Raw genomic sequence first — 16,232 nt, 5'->3', positions numbered from 1 at the left:
TGAATTTGTCAGTCGTAAGAAATGAACATTTTCCATCTCCAAGGATACTTAGCAGTGAGTAAAATAAACATGAAGAAGACCCGCAGCTCAAACTATCTATAATTTGCCACGAATGAGATTATTCTCTCAGTGAAAATAAAACCTGTGGAAACCAGAATTCAAGCCAATCTATTAAGTAATGCTGCAATTCATTGCCAAGGAAATTCTTGACTACATTTGATATGTTGGGCTTTATCATAAATGATGGCTGGAAAGAGTTGCGCAAGGCAGACCTTCAAACAGTTCAGGGAGATCCTAATGTAAACATCACCACCTTCACTCTCAAATCAGGATCCCACGTTTGACCTACCTATAATCTAACTTAAAATATCAGAATTGAGGTGCTTAAAGATTCAAGATCCAAGGTTATTTAATGTCATTTCCAATTCACAAGTGAGAACAGAATAATTGTTACTCTGGATTTGATACAGCACTAAGAAAACTGATGTGATTAAGAACACAATAAATATAAATACATAAGAAATCAACAACAATCTAATAATTTGAAGTACCTTAAATTGTACTGAGGAGTATATGATGTGATGAATCTAAATTTTAATTAACACTAGGCAACATTCACTACGTACATGAAACCCGTGTTTACTGGACATCTCAAGAGATGCGGCTCTTTAGCCCCTTTCTAACAGCCACTGGACTCAGTGTTGAGAAAACCACCCTTCTCAAACTCTGTACATCTAGGGTCGGAATGACTTGGGCTCCACCAAACCCGTGAGGTTGGGATGTCTCACCCATCCAAACTCTGGTTTGTGTGAATACTGTGTAACTTACTGCTCCATGCAATTGGTCGTCGGCAAGAAATAACAGATTGTACACCACATGTAATTATAAAGAAAGTATATTTATGAATGTTAACTTAGACAAAGAGTTATTAAAGAAAAGAAAAAAGCAAGAAGGGCGCATTATAATTAAACAGTCAAATGTGCACATTTGGAGCTCAAATCTTCCAAAAGCCATTGTATCCGATGTACTCATGGCACCAACTCATATTCACTGGTCCGCGGTAGAAATCCCCCTTTTGGGCTCTATCGGATTGTACCTTCCCGCCGGATCAAATCCTTTGGCTGGCTTCTTCTCTTTCCACGCTCCTGCTGAAAGAGACCTCAACCCACCTCAGTGCCCATCACAAAACCTCTTCCCCAGTGTTCTCAAAAACCTTCTCCCAGTTCCACCCTCCTAACTGGATGACACATTCCCAAGCATCCCTAATCTTTAACGGTAACCCAAACACTACCAGCAAAACACGCGGCTTCCACAGAAAACCATTCCATGAAATACCCTACAAAATTAGCAGCAAAATCTTTACCTACAGTACTAGCCCATCTCAGCAACAGGAGCAGTAGACTATATAGCATTTCACCTCCTCTGCCATTCATCAACATCATGCCCAATCCTCTACCTCATGGTGTTATCTCCTCTATCCCTTTAATGGACAGAAATCTATCATTCTCTGTTTTGAATCAACACTGCTCAGCTTCCACAGAGCTCCAATGTTTCACCCTCTGTACAACAAAGTTCCACTTCTTAACTGTATACAGCCTCACTATTATTCTCAAGCTGTGTCCTTCCTCCTCAGTTAGGGGAGTCATCAAACCTCTCGAGCCCTTTTAGATAGTTCAAGGAAACTGTCCAATTCTAAATTCTACAGAACACTGCCCCACTCTTCTCAGTCCACCATGTGACAACCCGCCATTTCTGGGCGCATTTGGGACAGCCCTTGCTGAACTCGTTTTACAGCAACCACACCACTGCTTTGGACTGGGGTAGGAATTTTGTCATAATCTAATTTGCATGGACAAAGATGAAATGATGAAATCCTGATTTCCTGTTGAGAGATGAAACTTGTATACCCTAGGGGAATCCTCAAAAAGTTTTAGGATCTTATATGAGGAGTGGGATGAAGTGAGAATTATGTAAATATCACTTTAAAATAACCAAAATGCAATGGATTGTAGTCCTGCTGAAGGGTCTTGGCCCACAGCATTGACTGTACTCTTTTCCCTAGATGCTGCCTGGCCTGCTGAGCTCCTCCAGCATTTTGTGTGTGTTGCTTGGATTGTAGTACTGTACTTGGCCAATTCTATTTCTTACTTATTGCTTTAAAATCAAATCATGGAAGTGCTACAGTAAATTGAATTTGCTTCCGCTGAAATTGCTTTAGTTTAAATTGAATTTAATCTTTAAACTGTGCCTGTACAATGCAGGTTTTGAAATAGCCTCCAATAAAGCACACTAATCCTCTCTAAAGTTCTTAACAATCTCTGTTGTTTGTTGTGCATTCATGAAGCAAAAGGACTTGTATTAACTCCAAGAACTTCATTGTCAAATGTTGGAAATTTAATTAAATAACCACGTTGAAGTAAGTCCCTAATTGCCAAATCAATTGGGTTTATTTTTCAATTAAGAACAATTTCTGTTACATTCTAATTTCAATTAAAAGCTTTATTAGATCATATACCTATTAAACACCAGTTTTGAAGGGATTAGAACAAAGTGTCATTTCTCAAAGTTCAAAGTAAATTTATCATCAAAGAACGTATATGTCACCATATTCTACAGTGAGGCTCATTTTCATGCAGGCATTCAAAAGAAATACAACAGAATCATGAAAAACTAGACACAAGCATTGATAAGCAACTGATGTGCAAAAGAGGACAAACTGTGCAGTACCAAATAAATAAATAATATGGAGAACTTGAGTTGCAGAGTCCTTGAAAGTGAGTCCATAGATTGCGTTCAAGTTTAATTGTCATTCAACCATACACATGAATACAGCCAAACGAAGCAGCATTCCTCTGGGGCCAAGATGCAAAACAAAGTGTCACACAGCACATAGAATTATGATAGCAGAATGCTTTCTTCAAGATAATTTCTGGTTACCATTCCCATTCATCATTATCCCATAGTGATAGGACGTAACGTTATGGATCATTGACCAAGTATGGATCTGATGTCTTTAGTAGGCAGAATAAAACTACTTATTTTGAGCAGCAAAGTTGCAGGTCTCAAATATTTCACAGATCACAGTCCCGAGGAGACACTGGATTGTATAGAGGGAGAGAGTTCAAAAGAAATGGGGGCAGTCGGCACATTTTGCATGCCACAGTCCTGAGGAGACACTGGATTGCATAGAGGGAGAGGGAGAGTGAGTTTAAAAGAAGCGAGCGGGTGCAGTCGGCATCTTTTGTGCACCACAGTTCTCAAGGAGACATTGAACTGCGCATAAATTGGACCTTGGCAAGGATCAATAAGAAGTTCGGTTTAAGTGGAGCGGCCATTGTGTGAATGGTCACACAGTGGTGAAGTGGGAAGTTGAGGCTTTGGAGAGGCATATCCTGTAGGTATTTTTTTCCATCGGTTATTATTTATTTCTTATTGCATATTTAGAGCTGCTGGAATGCCAGACAGGATACTGGAATGTTCCTCTTCTAGGATGTGGGAAGGCAGGGTGATGTCCAGTGTCCCTGATGATTATGCCTGCAAGAAGTGCAGCTTCTAACAGACTGTGTTAAGGGGTTGGAACTGGAAATTGATAAACTCTGGATCATTCAGGAGGCTGAGGGGTTGGTAAACATGACATGCAGGGAGGTAGTTACACTCAAGGTTCAGGACACACGTAACTGGGTGACCATCAGGAGGGAGCAAAGGGGATAGGCGGCCAGCGCAGAGTACTCCAGTAGCCATTCCCTTCAACAACAGGTATACTACTTTGGATATTCCTGGGGGGAGGATGGGAATGGCCCAGCAGAGAAAAGCCACAATGCTCAGGTCTCTAACACTGAATCTGGCTGTGACTCAAAAGGGTAGGGAGCAGGAGAGGCCAGCTGTTGTGATTGGGGATTTCTTGGTTAAGGGAACAGAAAGCAGGTTCTGTGGACAAGAATGAGATTCCTGGATGGTTTGTTGCCTTCCAGGTGCCAGGGTCAGGGACCTCTCGATTGGAATCTGCAGCATTCTTAAGTGGAAAGATGAGCAGCCCGATGTGGTCATGCCAGTACCAATGACATAGGTAGGATGGGTAATGAGGCCCTGCAAAATTAGTTCAGGGAGTTAGGTGCTAAGTTAAAGGACAGGATTCCAGGGTTGTGATCTCATGATTGCTATCCACGCTACTGAGGCCAGAAATAGGAAAATCACACAGTTCAATACTAAGGAGATGGTGCAGGAGCAAATTTGTGGAGATTGTAGACTGCTGGAAGAAGCACAAGAGTGTGAAAATAAATGATTTAACTTTCCACATATTGAATGGGAATCCCCTAGTGCAAAAGGATGGGATAGGAGTCAGTCAGACGTGTTCAGGAAAGTTTCCTTAATCAATACATAGAAATCCCAACTCGGGATTTTGAGATACTGGATCTATTAGGAAATGAGAAAGGGCAGGTGACAGACGTTTGTGTAGGGGAACACTTTGCCATTAGTTTCAAGGGAATTATGGAAAAGGATGAGTCTGGCCATCTAGTCGAGATTCTAAATTGGAGGAAGTCCAATTTTGATGGTATTAGAAAGGATCTAGCAAGTGTGGATTGTGTTAGGTTGTTTTCTAGCAGAAGTGTACTTGATAAATAGGAAGCCTTCAAAATTGAAATTTTGAGAGTACAGTTTGCAAGCTCCCATCAGAAAAAAAAAGCAAGGATAACAAGTTTAGGGAACCTTGGTTTTTGAGACACACTGAGGCCCTGGTTAAGAGAAAGGAGGTGCAAAGCTGCTACGGCAGGCAGGAACATATGGGGCACTCGAGAATAAGAAATGCAAGAAAACACTTGAGAAGGATATCAGGAGGATTAACCGAAGACATGAGGTTGTCCAGCAGATAAGGTGAAAGAGAATCCCAAGGGTTTCTATAGATATGTTAAGAGCTAAAGGATTGCAAGGCGCAAAATTGGTCCTCTGGAATACCAGAGTGGCAATCTGCACATGGAGTTGAAAGAGATGGGGGATATCTAAAATGGATCTTTTTTCATCTGTATTCACTCAGGAGATGAACACAGAGCCTACAGAACTGAGGCCATGTAGCAGCAAAATCATGGGCCCTATACAGATTAGGGAGGAGGAAGTGATTGTTCTCTGAGATTAATCCCCAGGGCCTGACACTATGCTCCTTAAGACCCTGTGGGAGGCTAGTTTATAAATTGCAGGAGCCCCAGAAGTATTTAAAACATTCTTAGCCATGGGCGAGGGGCTGGAGTATACCCAATGTTGTTGTGTTGTTTAAGAAAGGCTCTAAGAATAAACCAGGAAATTATAGGCCAGTGAGCCTGACATCAGTATTGGGAAAGTTATTGTAAGTTACTCTAAGGGACTTGATATAGAAGTATTTTGATACATGGGGACTGATTAGGGATAGTCAACATGGCCTTGTGCCTAACCAACCTTTAGAGTTTTTTGAGAAAGTTGCCGAGCAGATTGATGAAGGCAAGGCAGTGAATGTTTTCTACATGGTCTTTTAGTAAGGCATTTAACAAGGTCCTGCATGGGACCTGCCGCAGACTGGGAGACTGTTTCGCCGAACACCAGTGCTCAGTCCTCCAGCAGTGGCTGGATCTCCCTGTGGCCACACACTTCAATTCCACAGACCACTCCCACTCCGATATGTCTGTCCATGGCCTCCTCTACTGTCAAGATGAGGCCACACGCAGGTCGATGGAGCAATACCTTATCTCCCACCTAGGTAACCTCCTACCTGCCGGCATGAACATTCAACTCAACAGACCTCCATTGATACCACTGCCCCCCCCTTACCCCATCCCTATCTATAATTTTAGTCTGGTTCTCTTTCTCTCTCTTTATCCCCCCTCACTATAATCTCTCCCCCAGCCCTACCTTCCTTTCTCTTTTATTTCCCATAATTCTCCACCTTCCCCCTAGCCCATTTCCCTTTAGCCTATCACTTCCCAGCTCTCTACTTCATCCCTCCCCCCACTTCTTATCCCCCCCCCGCCCCCGACCATCCCATGTTACTTCACTCCTGATGAAGGGTTTCGGCCCGAAAAGTCGTCACTACCTCCTCCCTTAGATGCTGTCTGGCCTGCTGAGTTCTGCCAGCATTTTGTGTTTTTATTTATTTCCAGCATCTGCAGATTCACTCGTGTTGTCCTGCATGGGGAGTTGGTCAAGGAGGTTCAGTCGCATGGCTTTCACAATGAGGTAGCTAATTGGATTAGACATTAGTTTTGTGGGAGAAGGCAGAGAGTGTTAGTATATAGTTAACCAGGGATCAGTGCTGGGTCTGTTGTTGTCTGTCATCTATATCAACAATATGGATTTGTGGTGAACTGGATCAGCAAATTTGCAAATGACACCAAGATTGGGGCTGTAGTGGACATCGAGGAAGACTACCAAAGCTTGCAGCAGAATCTGGACCAGCTGGAAAAATGGGCTGAAAAATGGCAGGCTCAGAGAAGTGTTGTAAACTTCTGGCCTATTGGCCTTCATAAATCAATGTATTGAGTACAGGAATTGGGATATTATGTTAAAATTGCATCAGACATTGGTGAGGCCTAATTTGGAGTATTGTGCCATTTTGGTCACCTACCTACAGGAAAGATGTAAATAAGGCTGAAAGAGTGCAGAGAAAATTTACAAGGATGTTGCCAGGTCTGGAGGACCTGAATTAAAGGGAAAGGTTGAACAGGTTACGACTTCATTCCTTCAAATGTAGAAGACTGACGGGAAATTTGACAGTATACAAAATTACGATTGGGCATTGTTAGAGTACATACAAACAGGCTTTTTCCATTGAGGTTGGGTGAGACTTGAACTAGAGGTCATGGGTTATGGATGAAAGGTGAAATGTTCAAGAGAAACATGAGGGGTAACTTCTTCACTCAGAGAAGTATGAGAGAAGTCAGAGGATGTGAGTGTGTGGGACAGGCTGGCAGCACAAGTGGTGTATGCAAGCTCAATTTCAACATTTAAGAGAGGTATGAAGGCCTATGGTCCAGATGCAGGTTGATGGATTGAGGCAGATTAATGGTTCGGCCAGAGGGCCTGTTTCTGTGCTGTAGTGTTCTATGACTCTAAACTGATCTTAAAACAACAGGTATATCAACTATTCTAAAGTTCTCCAATGTAATTAATGCTCACTGGACTAACACATGAACAGAAAATATACACATTTTTCTTCTGAAGTTTCTAGAACATTTTGTTCAACATTAGAAATAGATATAGAAAAGATTTTTTTATTAAAATAAATACTTTTTTATTCAAATACAAGGTTGTTTATTATATTTGAATAATATCAATCCCACTGAAACTCAAACTGGATTTGAACTCCATTCATATATGTTGTCAATCTCGGCAGTTTAAAATCAACCCAATGAAATCACTGCACAGTTAAAAGGGAGCCCCGACTCTCGAAGAATGCTATTTACATATTGTAGCTCAATGCAAAATGTCTTTTACTTTGAGGACTACAGATCAAAATAAACAGACACAGAGGCTTTACATTCCAGGATTTATTTTCTGTAGTTAAGTTCTTAACAGCCCACCCAGAGTTTCAATAGTTATGTGTTTAAAAAGAGAACAGTTGCATAATTTACAAAGTAAAACACATACAGCTTGTATACATAATCATTCATGCGTACTGCACATGAATCTTCATTGTATATGACACCAACCCCAGGAAAAACATCCTGCACATTAGCCATGTTAATTATTTACAGTGCAGTTAGCCATATTCTTCCAAATAACAGCCTGGTAGGCAGAAACATAGGAAAACAATTTTTAAGAGAGTAGTTAGCATGGCAAAAATCTGTGCAAATATGCAATAATCTTCTCTAGAAATATGGTTAAAACAAACCCAAAGGAGATACCAAACCGCAAGCTTTCATAACATCTTTACTTTTTAAAAAGATCAAGCACAGGCATTGGGTTTTATTGGAAGAAGTTACAATATTTTAAAAACTGCTGTACAGGCTGGTGCAGAAAACTAACCACTGCTTAAAAATTCTTGACACTGATCTTTCTCAGCTTTGGGATACCTGCTTGCTTAGTAAGTGCTGCAGTACACACAGCACTGAAATGCTTCTCTCTGCAAGAGTACCTGTGTTGGGTCACACAGATTCTGAAATTTATTTATTTTAATGTACAGAGGAGGTGCTTTAAGACAATTGTATACTGACTCCATAAGAACAACATGGACAAGCAGCATAAAAAGCTTTGGGGAAAATAGAAGGCAAGTAGATGACTTCATAAAAGAGCCAACAAAAGGATCTGAATGGCTTTTAGCTCTTTGTGGTTCAGTCCTGAAAACACAATGAACTTCATAAACTCAGAAATCAAGCAGCACAACAATTTTCACAATACATTCAGTCATTCTATTCTCTCCAGTGAATTTTGATATAAAAATATACATTTCACAAATTATAATTTTAAGTAATATTGATTTGAATTGCCAATGTTTCCTTCTCTAAAATCAAATTGATTAAATCAGAACTCTTACCTTCTCTGTCTAGCTTGGAGTTTCCATAGGCATCAAACAACATTCAAGCTCTTACTAAGGAAGACTAAATAACTACACTTTATGCAAGGGAAAACAACCATTTCAATCCTTTCTAATGAATCAGGTTTCCTTGTTATCTCTGATAGCCTTGTATATTAAATCTTAAAACAAGAGTTTTGCCTCAGTTTTGAAACTTCCATTACCGAGTTGCATAGCTTCTAGACATTGTTCACAGTTGTTAAATGTTGACCATCATTTACTTCATGCTACAATTATGCATCTTCCATCATTAATGTCAATGCAGTGCAATGGCATACATTTCTCTATTCAGCAACATATGCTAATGCCAGCAAGGCAAAGTAGCAATGAAATTAAATCTTCCTCACAAGGGCCAAAGACCCAAAGTCTTATATCCCTGGTCACCAGAGGTTGTATCTACACCTGGAGAGAACTGAACTGTGTATGAAAAGAAAATACTTTGCTTTATTCCATACAATTCACACACCATGAGAAGTTTGCCTGTGACAAGCACATTAACACGATAATCCACAATTTCAAACATTGTCAACAGTCTCAACACCATTGCAATTGGTGTCAATTGTACCATAATTAAGCTTGTAGCATTTCCCCAAAAAGCTCATGAGGTAATACTATGAGGAGTTATCTTTTTCTTAGGAAGTCTCTCAGAATTAAAGCTGACTTACATTCATTCCTGTTCTGTAGGTTCTGAGATGCCTATTCAGGTAATTGGGGGAGCTGCCACAGATGGGGGAAGAGCTGGGTGGGTTTTTCAATGGACACATGTCACTGGGGCCATGGTAGCGTAGCGGTTAGAGTGATGCTATTACAGCTCGGGGCATTGGAGTTCGGTGTTCAATTCCAGCGTCCTCTGTAAGCAAGTCTGTATGTCCTTCATGTGTGTGCGTGGGTTTCCTCCGGGTGCTCTGGTTTCCAAAGATATACTGGTCAGTAAGTTAATTGGTCATTGTAAATTGTCCTGTGATTAGGCTAGGGTCAAATCAGTGAGCTGCTGGCTGACAGGGCTTGAAAGGCCAGAAGGGCATATTCCATGCTACATCTCTAAATGAAGTAAATAAATTTCCACTGCTTAAGCTAAGTTGTGTACTCCAGGGAAATGGACTTGGGGCTCTCAGCTCCACCTTAGTGAAGCTGCTCCCTATTGAGTGGTCATGTGCTATTGATTCCCACATGCCTGGGAGATGTTACACTTTTTTCAGAGATGCTTTGAGAAGGTTTTTGAACATTTCCTCTACCCAGATAGTAATCTGTTGGCATAAAAAAACTTGGAACAGAGTGCTTGTTTTGGGAATCCGGTGTCAGAAATCAGAACACGGCCTGCCCATTAGAACACACTGAATGCAATTAGGCCTCAGTATTGGGGACATTAGTCTGAGAGAGGATGCTGGCACTGGCTCCGTAATCTTGCCGATAGATTTGGAGAATTCTTCAGAGGTTGTTGGTGGCACCTCTCCACCAAATACCTGTGGCTCCCATGGACAGACTCATAACTTCTCCACCATAAAACATAAGAGCTAACAATGACCAACGATCCAGGAGCTGGTTCATCATAAATACAAGGTGTTTCTGGATTGAAAGCTCTATAGTCTAACAGAAAACCCATGACCTAAAGGCAGATGGTGATAGGAAACCCACTGATAATCATGAAGTATGCATATTTTTCAGTGACATCAAGCTCACCAATAGCTCAAACCCACAATGAAATCCAACCATGAAAGTGAATTTATTAAGGACAGAGAGGCTGTCAGCATAGGCTGGAAAGAACATGTCAATGAACTCCTCAAATTTCCCTTTAATATGAGCATCTTTGACTTCAACCTATCTACTGCAGACTGACTGTCACCCAGACCAACAAGCAGCCCAAAAGACTACATCTTAACTGAAAAGCATTCAGGGCATGGAAGGAGATGGCATTCCTGCTGAAATTTTAAAATTTGAAGGATAGTGACTTTAACCACAATTTCACAACTTCATCTCCAGCAGCTGTGAAGAGAACATGCTACTGGACTTCAAATATGGAATAATCAAGACCACAAGAAAGAGACATGTCCTATTGTGGTAACAACACAAATCTTCGTATCATTTGCAACTGGTTTGTCCTCAACCACTGCCTCCTGCCAGTGATCAATGGCCTGAACCCTGAATTGCAGTGTGGAATCTGTCTACCTTAAGGCATTACAAACATAACTTTCACCTCCAAATAACTCCAAGAGAAAGTCAGGGAATGGCAACTGACATGATCTTGCTTGGTGCCACAAAGAATGATCCACCATTTTTAAGTTAGAAACCAGAAAGAAATATTTTTTAGTTTAGTCTGGGCAAACAAACACCAGCAATATACTTCTGCGAAATACAAGGAGTATTTTTTGCTTTTATTTTCAATTCAGAAAATTAACTTAACCAAAAATATTACCCAATTCATATCAACTCTTAAAAAGCAACAACATATATTTATATATCAAACTAGTGCCATTATACTGGATCCCAATGTCAGCACAACTGCTTCGAACACTTTGTGACAGCAGGTTATGAAACTATCCCTGAATGAAATGAAATTTAATTATTGTTTCAAAGTCATTTTCACAAGCTGATTTGAAATAGCATCCATTCTTCCCCTCACCCACACAAGAACAGTAATCCCTACATTTCTGCCAGATACAAACAATACTAATTTTGGTATTTGAAGACCAAATGCATCCAGATTTCAACTTGCCGAAGTCTACTCTGGGGCTAGGAGGCTCTTCTTGGCAACACCAATCTTAGAACAGTTGGATCATCAACTCTCTTGACTTCCCGATCCCAATCCACTTAACTGTAAAAACAGGAAGTATTGTTGAATTTCAGAACACATTAAATTACACTGCAACTTAAAGGTAAACTTAAGTAACAAAGAGAATATATGACATCCATTGCAATCTTAGGATATAGTACTTTACATGGCTTTAGAGTTAAGTGATCTTTGAAGCTTTGTGACTACACTGATACAAATAACAACATGACCGAAAAGAAACTATTCTCCACATATTTCAATATCTTTTTGAGAAATTACTTGGTTTGACAAGAGTTTTAGGTCTCTCCACTCCTTATATCAACTTCCATTCAGTGGCCACTTTATACCTGCTCATTAATGCAAATATCTAATCAGCCAATCATGTGGCAGCAACTCAATGCATAAATGCATGCAGACAGTACAGACCAAACATCAGAAAGGGGAAAAAAATGTGATCCTAGTGACTTTAATTGTGGAATGATTATTGGTGCCAGACATAATAAAGCGTTTTGATTGTGGTGAACAAAGTAAGGATATAGTGAGTTTGGCTAAGGGTTTGTGGAAGTTGACGAAGATGATGTTGAAGAGGTTTTGGCATCCCATGACCAAGAACTGACAGATGAAGAGCTGAAGAGGAAAAGATAACAATTGAAACCGAACACAGCAGCGACTGGCCCAAAAGTGAAGTCGTCCAGGAACTGAACATGAAGCAATTGCTTGAGATGTTCACTGTGATTGACAATGCTGCAACGATTGCAGAAAAGTATGACTTTAATTTTGAAAGGGTACGTAGGTTTAGGGCATATTTGCAGGATGGTTTGAGTGCTTACAAAGAACTGTGTGATAGAAAAATGTGCGAGGCTAAGCAGTTAAGCATAATGTCGTTTTTCAAGCCTTCCACATCAGCCACAGCAGATGACGAAACTCGACCTTCGACATCGAGGCAGGCAGACATAGACGAAGGTGACCTGCCTGCCTTGATGGAAACAGACGATGATGAGATGACATCCCAGTCTCCTCTACCTCCCACCACCCCAACATCCGACGACTCAGCCTAACACACCATCATCAGTGTGCTCACTGTCTTCCCGATTCCAGTAAGTGAAACTACACTGTACATACATTATTTCTACTTTATATTGGCTGCGTATTTTTATATGTTACTTGGTAGCTTCATAGCTTAAAGGTTACTGGAAAGAGTGCTTCTGCCGGGAGCGCTTGCGCCGTGTGCTTTTGCCGTAACTGCTGCCGAGAGCACTTGCGTGAGATTTTTGCTGCAGTGGACAGTGCTGCAATAATTGCAGAAAAGTTTTCCTACATTATATAGGCTATATATTTATCAGATCATTCTTGCTTTTACTATATGTTACTGTTATTTTAGGTTTTATGTGTTATTTGGCATGAATTGGTAGGTTATTTTTTGGGTCTGCGAACACTCACAAATTTTTCCCATACAAATAAATGGTAATTGCTCCTTCACTTTACGACATTCCGGCTTATGAACCATTTCATAGGAACGCTCTACCTTTGAATAGCGGGGGAAACCTGTACTGCAATAATTTTAACTTCGAAACAAGTAGGCCATAAGACACAAGAGTAGAATTAGGCCATTCTGCCCATCAAGTCTGCTCTGCCATTCTATCATGGCTAATTTATTACCCTTCTCAATGTCATTTTCCTGCCTTCTCCCCGTAACTTTTGATATCCTGCCTAATAAAGAACCTTTCAATCTCTGCTCAAAATATACCTAAAGATTTGGCCTCTGGAGCAGTATGTGGCAATGAATTTCAGTTTTGGCACCCTCTGGCTAAAGAGATTCCTCCTCACCTCTGTTCTAAATGGATGCCCTTCTATTATGAGGCTGTGCCTTCTGGTCCTAGACTCCTCCACTGTAGGAAACATCCTCTCCATGTCCACTCTATCTAGGACTTTCAGTATTCACCAGGTTTCAATGAGATCCCTCCTCCCTCATTTTTCTAAACTCCTGTGAGTATAGGCCCAGAGCCATCAAACGCTCCTCACACTCCTGGGATCATTCTCGTGAGCCTCCTCTGGACATCCTTTCTTAAATAAGGGGCCTCTACGACATCTGTACATCCTTTCTTAAATAAGGGGCCAAAACTGCTCCATCCAATAATATAAACAAGAAGAGTGGCTGAATGGATTGCTTGTTTGAAGAATTAAGAATTAATTTGAAGACTGATTTAGCTACAAGTTTTGTTAACACACTTGGTGCAGATATATTACATTTGATGAACTCATTGTTCTGATCCAAGTTCTGCAGTTCCATGAATACACCAGAGTACAGCATTAATGGTAAAACTGGCAGTGTGGAGCATCAGAGAGATTTTGGGGTTTGTGTCCATAGGACACTCAAAGCTGCTGTGCAGGTTGACAATGTTGTTAAGAAGACGTATGGTGTGTTGGCCTTCATCGACCGTGGGATTGGGTTTAAGAGCCGAGAAGTAATGTTACAGCTATATAAGACCTCGGTCAGATCCCACTTGGAGTACTGTGTTCAGTTCTGGTCGCCTCACTACCGGAAGGATGTGGACACTATAGAAATAGTGCAGAGGAGACTTACAAGTTTGTTGCCTGGATTGGAGAGTGTGCCCAATGAGAATAGGTTGAGTGTACTTGGCCTTTTCTCCTTAGAGCAATGGAGGATGAGAGGTGACCTGATAGAGGCGTATAAGATGATGAGAGGCGTTAATCATGTAGATAGCCAGAGAATTTTTTCCCCAGGGCTGAAATGGCTATCATGAGGGGGCATAGTTTTAAGGTGCTTGGAAGTAGGTACAGAGGGGAAGACAGGGTAAGTTTTTCCACACAGAGTGGTGGGTGTGTGGGATGCACTACCGACATCAGCAGTGAAGGAGGATACAATGGTGCTTTTTAAGAGACTCTTAGATAGGGGCATGGAGCTTAGAAAAATAGAGGACCATGTGGTAGGGTAATTCTAGGAGGTTTCTAGAGTAGGTTACAGGGTCAGCACAACATTGTGGGCTGAAGGGCCTGTAATGTGTTGCAGATTTCTAAGTTCTATGTTCTACTGTAAAGGAATACCTTAAGTATTGTGAACAGTTTTGGGCTCCCCATCTAAAAGATGTGCTGGTATTGGAGAGGTTTTGGAAGAGGTTCACAAGAATGATTCCAGGAATGAAAGGGTTATCATACGAGGAACGTTTGATGGCTCTGGGTTTGTACTTACTGGAATTTAGAAGGATGAGGGAAGATCTAAATGAAACCTTTTGAATATTGAAAGCTTAGACAAAGTAGATGTGGAAAGGATGTTTCCCATGGTGGGGGAGTCTAGGACAAGAGGGCACTGCCTCAGGATAGAGGACCATCCATTTAAAACAGAGCTGTGGAAAATTCCTTTAGCCAGAGGGTGATGAATTTGTGGAATTTGATACCACAGGCAGCTGTGGAGGCCAGGTTGTTGGGTATATTTAAGGCAGAGACTGATGGGTTCTTGATTGGATACAGCATCAAAGGTTATGGGGAGAAGACTGGGGAGTGGGCTGAGGAGGGGAATAAAGGATCAGTCAGGATTGAATGGCGGAGCATTCGATGGGCCAAATGGCCTAATTCTGCCCTTATGCCTTATGGAATGAAGATTGATTTCACTGACTGATTTTAATGCAAGAGGAAGGAAGAGAAAGAAATGACAATGGTGAATGAAGTCTTTGCAAAGAGCACATGCAGAAAATACGATTCTGCTGTAAAATCAACAAGGACCAAAGAGAGCTGAGCAATTAACGCATGTCGGAAAACTAAACAAGTGAAGTTTATTGTCATTTAACTATATACATATATGTAACATATAACTATATAATATATTTAGAAACAAGATAACATTTATTCAAACCTGGGTGTAAAGCACAGTAGTAATACATAATGCACGATAACTTATGAAGGATAAAATCTACAGATGAATCACATAAATCACAAATGAAAATGCATTAATATTAAATATTGTACGGTGACAGAACAGGTTAACCAGTGTCGCTTTGAATATGATGCAGCAGAGTGTTCAAAAGCTTAATAACTGAGGGAAGAAACTGTTTCTCATCCTGATCGTTCTTGTTTTTATACATTGGAGTCTCCTGCCGGATGGTAGAAAGTCAAAGAGGATGCTGGATGGATGGGTGGGATCTGTAATAATACTATGGGTCTGTATATGCAGTGCTAGAAAACAATCTCTCCCTCAATGTTGCAAAAACAAAGGAGCTGGTTGTGGATTACAGGAGGAATGGAGACAGGCTAATCCCTATTGACATCAATGGATCTGGGGTTGAGAGGGTAAACAACTTTAAGTTCCTCAGTAACCACATCACTGAGGACCTCACGTGGTCTGTACACACCAGCTATGTGATGAAAAAGGCACAATAGCACCTCTTTCACCTCAGATGGTTGAGGAAGTTTGGTATGGGCCCCCAAATCCTAAGAACTTTCAATTGAGAGCATCCTGACTGGCTGCATCACTGCCTGGTATGGGAACTGTACCTCCCTTAATCACAGGATTCTGCAGAGTGGTGCGGACAGTCTAGCGCATCTGTAGTTGTGAACTTCCCATGATTCAGGATATTTACAAAGACAGATGTGAGAAAAGGGCCCGAAGGATCATTGGGGACCTGAGTCACCCCCAACCACAAACTGTTTCAGCTGCTACCATCCAGGAAACAGTACTGCAGCATAAAAGCCAGGAAGAAGCTGTCCGGGACAGCTTCTTCCACCAGGCATCAGACTGATTCGAGTGTATTTCTAGAGCAAACACGAGGAAATCTGCAGATGCTGGAAATTCAAACAACAACATACACAAAATGCTGGTGGAACACAGCAGGCCAGGCAGCATCTATAGGGAGAAGCGCTGTTGATGTTTCGGGCTGAGACCCTTCGCCAGGACGAAGTGTGTGTCGAGTG

At 41.1% G+C, this 16,232-nt stretch overlaps 1 protein-coding gene across 2 annotated transcripts in view; it reads right to left on the bottom strand.

Moving 5' to 3' along the window:
* Nucleotides 1-7,496: 7,496 nt before the first annotated feature.
* The window catches only part of LOC140730285 (adenylosuccinate synthetase isozyme 2), a 148,372-nt gene continuing 139,636 nt past the window's right edge, over nucleotides 7,497-16,232 (bottom strand). For both annotated transcript variants that reach the window (XM_073050487.1, XM_073050485.1), the window contains exon 13: nucleotides 7,497-11,348. In XM_073050487.1, the coding sequence (XP_072906588.1) occupies nucleotides 11,296-11,348 (53 nt within the window). In that variant the 3' untranslated portion in view covers nucleotides 7,497-11,295. The remainder of the gene's footprint in view (nucleotides 11,349-16,232) is intronic.

The sequence above is a fragment of the Hemitrygon akajei genome, chromosome 7 (assembly GCF_048418815.1).
Source record: "Hemitrygon akajei chromosome 7, sHemAka1.3, whole genome shotgun sequence".
Taxonomy (NCBI): domain Eukaryota; kingdom Metazoa; phylum Chordata; class Chondrichthyes; order Myliobatiformes; family Dasyatidae; genus Hemitrygon; species Hemitrygon akajei.
This window is presented reverse-complemented; position numbering and strand designations above follow the sequence as displayed.